The sequence below is a fragment of the Phaethon lepturus genome, unplaced genomic scaffold, assembly GCF_000687285.1.
Source record: "Phaethon lepturus isolate BGI_N335 unplaced genomic scaffold, ASM68728v1 scaffold46237, whole genome shotgun sequence".
Lineage (NCBI taxonomy): Eukaryota > Metazoa > Chordata > Aves > Phaethontiformes > Phaethontidae > Phaethon > Phaethon lepturus.
In genome coordinates, this window is record NW_010554921.1 from 1 (window position 1) to 7,484 (window position 7,484).

General features: G+C 53.3%; 1 protein-coding gene across 1 annotated transcript; it reads left to right on the forward strand.

Moving 5' to 3' along the window:
• Positions 1 to 307: 307 nt before the first annotated feature.
• FOXJ1 (forkhead box J1) lies at positions 308 to 4,348 on the forward strand. The gene is made up of 2 exons (XM_010291993.1): positions 308 to 838; positions 3,548 to 4,348. The coding sequence occupies exons 1-2, from the start codon at positions 308 to 310 to the stop codon at positions 4,346 to 4,348; spliced, it is 1,332 nt and encodes a 443-aa protein (XP_010290295.1).
• The last annotated feature ends 3,136 nt before the right edge of the window (positions 4,349 to 7,484 follow it).

Genomic DNA, 7,484 nt, shown 5'->3' on the forward strand with positions numbered 1-7,484 from the left:
GGTTTTTTTTTTGGTCAGGTTTTTTTATGTCTGTCTTCGGCCAAAGGCTTGCTGGGCACCACCAGGGTTTGGGTGACACCGGGGTGTGGGGTTTTGAGGGAATTTCCCCGAGGGTCAGGGCTGCTGAAGCACCCCAGGAGAGGCGTCGTGGCTCTGGTGCGCAGCACCCTGGGGACAGGTCACTGGGAGCACCCAGCCCTGCCCGGGTGCTGGAGACTGGCTGCGCCTCGGGGAGCCTCAACCCTCTCCCTGTTGTTATTGCAGGATCTGCCCCGTCCCCTTCCTCCCCTTCACCTGCACCCCGTGAATGCAAGAGCTGCCGATGGACCCAGGCATGGCTGAGGGGTGGCTGAGCTGCCTGCAGGCAGGGAAGGACAGAGGGCAGGAGGGTGGCATGAGGGACTCGGACGACCTGGACGACAGCCTGACCAGCCTCATGTGGCTGCAGGACTTCTCAATCCTCAACACCAGCATGGGCAAGTCCTCCTGCTGCCCTAGTGGCCCAGATCCCCATGACTGTCACAGGATCCCCAGCTTTGCTGCCCCGTGCTCGCCCCTGGCCGCCGACCCGGCGTGCATGGGCATGCCCCAGACTCCCTGCAAGCCCATCTCCTCCTCCACCTCGAGGACGGCACACCACGCCGTGGCCATGCACCCTCAGCTCGCGGAGGACATCGACTACAAGACCAACCCGCATGTCAAGCCACCCTATTCCTATGCCACCCTCATCTGCATGGCGATGGAAGCCAGCAAGAAGCCCCAAATCACCCTCTCTGCCATCTACAAGTGGATTACTGACAACTTCTGCTACTTCCGACATGCTGATCCCACCTGGCAGGTAGGAGATTTGGAGACCTCTTGCCTCGTTCCCTGTCCCCACAGGGCCGGGGAGGGCTTTCCGCAGCTTCCACCATGCAAGGCAAGGTCGCCAGGGATGCTGGATCCCACTGGGATGCTGGATCCCACTGGGAGGAGAGTGGCACCCTCAGCCAGATGGGAAGGGCTGTAACAGGAAAGACCTTGGGTGTGCAGAAATGTCACGAGGGTGGCAGAGGGAAGGAGCCATTACAGGGGGAGAGCCCAGGGCCATTTTGGGAGCCGGGTGGTAGCTGTTGGGCTGCTGGTCCCTGCAGCTCCTCTTGGCTCCGGGGCAAAGGCATCTCTGTTCCCACTTCCACCTCTCTGGAGCTCCTGTGGGGTCCCGAGTCCTTTTGGGCTGAGCACACATGATATTGCCAGGTTGAGCATCTCTGGGTGTCGGAGGGATGGAGAGGACCCCCGGGGAGATGCCACCTGTTGGACAAATCCCTCGTTGTGGAGGTTCAGAGCAGAAATGCTGCCACTCTCCAAGCAGGGCGGAGGGCAGGCTGCCTGTCCCCTTGGACAGATGAAGGAGGCTCCATCGCTGTGACGAGCTGGTGAGGCCTCAGAGGGAAGCCCAATAGAGGTCAAATAGGGCTGCTGTCCTCAGCTAGCACGAGCGTGTCCCTGGGGGGTAGGGGCAGCCCCCAGGCTCACCAGCTTTGAGGACAGCCTGAAGCACAGGGGCTTTTCCCAGCCACCTTGGCTCGCTGCCCTCCTCCGTCACACAAGGGGACCTCCAGCACGTGAGGCTTTCTAGGATGTGGCAGGAGGGACCCGGGTGGCTCGTCCCTTTACTTGGGTTGTTCCCAGCCCAAATCTGCACTGTGCCAGTGATCCCGGCGGCAGAGCTCACCCAGGCAGAGCTCGGCAAAACTGCTGCAAGACCCCTGCCCTGGTGTTGCCCACCTTCTCCCCAGGCAGGTGGGTCTCCAGCAGCTCTTGAAGCCCATCACGGGGAAGGGAAGCCCCTTGTCCCCTTCCAGGGCCACCTGGGTCCCCCAGCCTCCTCCATGCTGGGGGGACCTACGGGAGCAATTTGGGAGGAGGAGCTGTGTGCTAGTGCATTGACTTTCTCCTGCAAACTCACAGCTGGATAATCACCAGATTTTAATTAAATGTGTTTATTAAAAAAAGAAAGAAGGTTTTCAATCCCTCTCTGCAGAGATGCAGGGGGCTCACAGGATTGTTGCAGGCAGGAATGATAAATATGTTAACTGGCCGGGTAATAAGGGAGGGCGGCCCTGGCTGAATGAAGTTGGGGATGGGGAGGGGAGATGGGGAGCAGAGAATTCAGTTTGCAAGACTCTGACTCTTGTAAAATTTCTTTAAACTGTAAATTTGGAGTTACCACAGCCCAGATTGTTTGCAGATATATCTGTGTTCCTGCTCCTTTTTTTTTCCTTCCTTCTTTCTTTCTTTTTTCCTTGCTTTTTTTTTTTTTTTTTCCCTTCCTTCTTTTTGAGGCTGTGTTCTCAACCCCTATCCCCGATTCCCGTACATGAAGACAGCCTGGAAAGGTCATGCCACCCATACTCTGGGGGGAGATGGATATATTCCTGTGGGAGCTGAGTGCTTTGGAGAGGAGCCAACACACCCAAGGAGCTTCAGCCCAGATGAGGGTTTTGTTGTGTGTGTGTGTGCGCGCGCGTGTTTTTCAACAGCTCTAAGCATTCAAGCCTTGTTTTTCCTATTCGGCACTACGGATTATGGATGAATAAGCATAAAGATATCCAGGCAACAACAAAAAAAAAAAACCACCAAAAAAAAAACCAACAACCCTCTACCATATCCAATCTCTTAATACAGTCTTGGCTTTGTGGAGTCCAACGCTGGGTTATTTACCCAATAACTGAGTTTCCTTTCTGATTATTCACATCACTCCAGGCACATTCAGGGTTTCAGAACGGCTCGACAGGAGCAGAAACTCCTCTTTTTCTTTTCTTTTCTTTTCTTTTTTTTTCTTTTCTTCCTCCCCCAGCTTATTTGAGTGGTGGCTGATGAAGATGCAGTGATTTCACACCGAGCCTCCCCAGGCCAGGAGGCACCTCTGGGGCACGCAGGGCTGCGGTGGAACAGCCCACGTGTATGTCTGGTTTTGCCCGTCTGGTTTGTGTCAGGCTGGCCATGGAGAGGCATGGTGGCTATTTTTTTGCCAAGTATTTTCCCCTCAACACTAGCATAGGCACAGATGAGCTGTAGGGATGCGAGGATGATGATGCTGTCCCCCACGGTGCTGCCATGTGTTGCCATTTGTAATGGGGCTGTGGCCACGTTGGTGTTAAAACCCTCCTCTTCCTCCTTTAACCACCAAGGAGGACCCGGTCTCCTCCAGCTTAGCTCCAAGTCTGGCTGGTTTCTCCCAGTGCTCTGCATGATCCAAGGCCCCATGGCCCCAATTTACAGCCAAGGAGAGTTGCCCAGAAGCTTCCCGTTGGTTGGCAAGTCCTAGCTTGAACCCCTTGGCTCCTGTCACCTCTGGCTGGGTTAGACAGGAGGCAAGAAAACTCTGCTATTGACTTGGGGCAGGGGAGTTTCTGCTGGGCATGTAGCCTGGGATGTCTTGATGTTGCTGTTCCTGCTTTCCTTGCTAAAAATGTGCTTTTCCACCAGCCTCCCCGTGCAGGCAGGTGCTTTGGCATCAGACAAGCGTTTAACCTTGGTTTTTATTCTCTTTTGGGTCTAGAACTCCATCCGGCACAACCTTTCCTTGAACAAGTGCTTCATCAAGGTGCCCCGGGAGAAGGGTGAGCCAGGGAAAGGTGGGTTTTGGAAGCTTGACCCCCAATATGCTGACCGGCTCAAGAATGGTGCCTTCAAAAAGCGGAGGATGCCCCCAGTGCAGATCCACCCAGCCTTCACCAAAAAAGCCCAGCAAGAAGCACAGTGCATCGCCAGCCCGGATGCTTTGGCTTGCACATCCAATAATGTCCTCAACGTCAACATGGAGTCGCAGCAGCTGCTGAAAGAGTTTGAAGAAGTCACCAGTGACCAGAATTGGAATCCAGCGGATAGCAAAGCAGGGCACAAGCGCAAGCAGACCTTGCCCAAACGAACAGCCAAGGCATCTCGGCTTTCCGACTCTGCCTTGCTGACCCAGGAAGAGCAGACTGAGCTTGGATCGCTGAAAGGTGACTTTGACTGGGAAGCCATCTTCGATGCCAACCTGAACGGAGACTTCTCCACTTTTGGGGATCTGGATCTCACACCTCCAATCAGCCCCATAACGCGTGACCTGGACTTGACAGTACACGGGCACCACATCGACTGTGCCCAGGGGCAGGAGCAGGTCCTCACCGAATCCAACCAGAACAACCTGGACTTTGATGAAACCTTCATGGCCACTTCTTTCCTGCAGCATCCCTGGGATGAAGGGATGGATGATTACCTCTCCAACGCCGTCAACGTGGAGCAGTTGTTTGAACTCAATGATGCCTCTTTGTCAGCGGATGTGAGCGACTGGAGCAGTCTGGCGTCCCTCTTATAAGAGGCCAGTCACCATTCAAAGCCCACACAGACTTTAGTAGGATGCTCCCCCCAGTGCTGCTGGGACTTACAAGGGACAAGATTTTCTAGAGACAGAGACATCCATAGTGACTTTTACCAGCTTCATTGTAAGATTATTCACAGAAACACTGGGGGGAGAGAAAAAACCAACACTACAGGAACTGCTTGATAGATCTTTAAAGGACACATCAGAAGTCTCTAGTCCATGAGTTTCCTCAAGAGAAGAAATATAACACTACTTATTTTTTTACTTTTAAAGGAAGAAATGTGAATTATCATTACTTTTTTTTTTTTTTCCGTGGAAATGGACACGGCATATGTTCCTTCAGGGCTAAAGGAGAGCACCTGCTAAATCCCATCCCAAGACATGAGATTCCTGGTGGCTTAGGACTCAAAAGACTAAGTGCAATTTCCTCACCCCTTTGTCTCACTGTTTCTCTCTCCCTTTCCTTCTTCTGTCTAGGGTAGTTGGTAGGTATAGTCTGATAATTAGCTAGCAGGTAAATAGAGGTCCCTTCTGGATTCTCTGAGTTTAACCTCCCTCCTGACTTGTGCCTAGGGAAGAAGAGACGATTTATAAATTCAGCAAGTCTGCCTCTTTTAGATGTTTTTATATAATCTATTATATATTATATATTCAAAGAAACTATATTTTTAGCATTAGAATTTCTTAATAGTGGGGGGTTAGGGGAAATGCAGTTTGGGAGTCGTTTTATATTTTCACTGTTTAAAGGCTTGTGTTCGTTGTTCTGTAAACCAAGACCATGCGAGGGAGGATTCCTACAGCAGCAGCAACAGCTTTCATTACGGATCCAGGAACTGGCCCCATCAGGAGAGGAGCGCGGCAAGCAGGGCGCTCCAAGAACTGGCTTTCATAATTTTTGTACCCAAAACCCTTGCTGCAGTTGCCGAAGGCTCTAGACCACTGAAAACCCTCTCTGTCTTTCACCAACTGACATAGCCCCTCTCCATTTTTTTTGGTCCGAGACTGTTGCTGTCAGGGCAATGCAAGACCCCGATCAAGGATGTGTTTTTGGGGAAGGCGTACAGAAAACACCATGGCATGGCCATCAGCTGGCGGCGATGGGGTCAATCCACGTTGACTGCTCCCAGGTGGGACCGAGAAGGAAAGAAATCCAGGTTCAGGCTCCATCCAGGAGCTCAGGCCAAAGACTAGGTGCAACAGGCTCTGAGGACGGCAGCGGAGATGAAGTCCCATCCAGCCAGGAGCAGCTCATCAGCCAGGAGAGCTGCAGGGATTGACAGGAGCCGAAGCTTTGGCTCTTCTGCTCAGAGTGCAGCGAGAACGTGGCAGGGTCTCTGCGCAGCAGCTGAGATACATTTCAGGAGTGGAGCCAAACTGTGCTGAAACTTGACTTGAAGCTCTTGACAACTGGATTCTCTGCCTCTCCTTTGCTGTAGGTTGTTAGAGGTAGAGTAGCCATTAGGTAGGAGTAAGTAGAAGCTGTAGTTTTAGTGGTGTGTCTTAGACTTGCCGAAAAATGGAAGATTGTAAGAGAGTTTCTTTTTTGGTTACAAAAGCACTTAGGAACTTTAATGTGAGCAATATAATTTAGCGAGAGAATAGCTGTAGTGTAAGAATCAATAAACAAGCCTTAAAAAAAAAAAAATTACCCTTGGAGTAATTTGCACCCAAATTTGGGGAGAGGGTTGGAGCTGTGGAGGTGGGAGTGCAAGTCCTACACCCCCCAGTAAAAATGTTGGGGCAGGCTGAGAACTAACATCTTCAGCTCATGCAAGCAGCGGGGCTGGGGCTGGGGCCGCTGCTTTGCCCAGGTGCCAGCATCTGAAGTCCCCTGGGATGCCACCGCAGGACTGGGGACAGTGTCCTGGTGCTGGGGAGCAAGGGCCATGTCTCTGGCGGGCTTTGGGGATCAGTGTACATATTTATATCTGTATTGGCAATGCTTCTTTTTATTTGTTGGTTTTGTTATATTTTCGTCTTTTGGGGCCTCTATACTATGCTGAAGAACTGCAGAGATACGTGTGCAATTTAACCTTTTTCATGGAAAGTTATTTACAAATTAAAAAAAAAAAAGAGAAAGAAAAAAAAATTGATAAGAAAAAACCCTTTTGCCTCCTTGTTTCCCTCCAGCACTGCGTGGCTCTGTCTGACCCTCTCCCCTGGAGGCACGGGACATCTCACCACCCCAGCTCTGGTTGTACACTCAGCCCCGGTACGTGGGTGCTATCACCCTCCTCCACGGTGGCACAGCAATTCCCCGTGGGGAAACTGAGGCACAAACCACCACCTGCGTGGCAATGGTTACACACTGCCTGTCGGGGCACGGCCACCCTCGTGCCACAGTCCTGGGAGATGCTCCCAACCCCTGGAGCGTCCTTCCCTGCCCCTGCGGCTCCCTCCTCGGGGGGCAGGCGGGGGCACTGCCACTCTGCTTATGCCATGTCCCCACTGGTCCCTGTAGATGCCCTGAGAAACACGAGTGGCTTCGGAGCCCTCCTGGGTACAGGGCGGCGAGAGGAGCTGCACAAAAGCTGCAGGAATAGCCGAGCCCTCGCGAGGCCAATTACGCCGAGGAGCAGTTGGGCTCTGCCAAGGCAGGGAAGAAAAGCGGCGTACGCTCAGCTGCCCGCCCAGCCCGCGCAGGTACCCTGTCGCCTCTCCGGTGATCTACCGGATCCCAGCAGCACCAGGCACCGCGGCAGTCAGCCCCAGAGATGCCCCGTTTGCTTCGCAGTGGTCACAACTGTTCCCGATCCGCCCGACCTCAACCCAAAATAAGGGCTGGGCTCACTGCAGAGGCTGGCTTTGGCTGGCGTGCGCTTTGTGCCGGGAGGGCAGGATGTGGCCCTTGGGATGCAGTAAGGTTATCCCGGCTTTGATGCGTCTGGGTGGGCTTTCAGAGGCAGATCTGGGCTCTCTCCTTTCAGCCTGAGGCTCGTGAACCCCAAAAGTCAATGGGGAATCCCTGTCCTGGCTTCCCTCCGCTTCCCCCCGCCCCGTAGCGGTGGTGCTGGCAGGGCTGCAAAAAGCTGGCAGCCCCCCCGTCCCTCGGTGCGCTGCTTTATTTTGTTTTGCCAGGCAGTTTCTGCTTTTAAAGCCCCTGGAAAAACAGGAGCCCCCAGCACCCCAC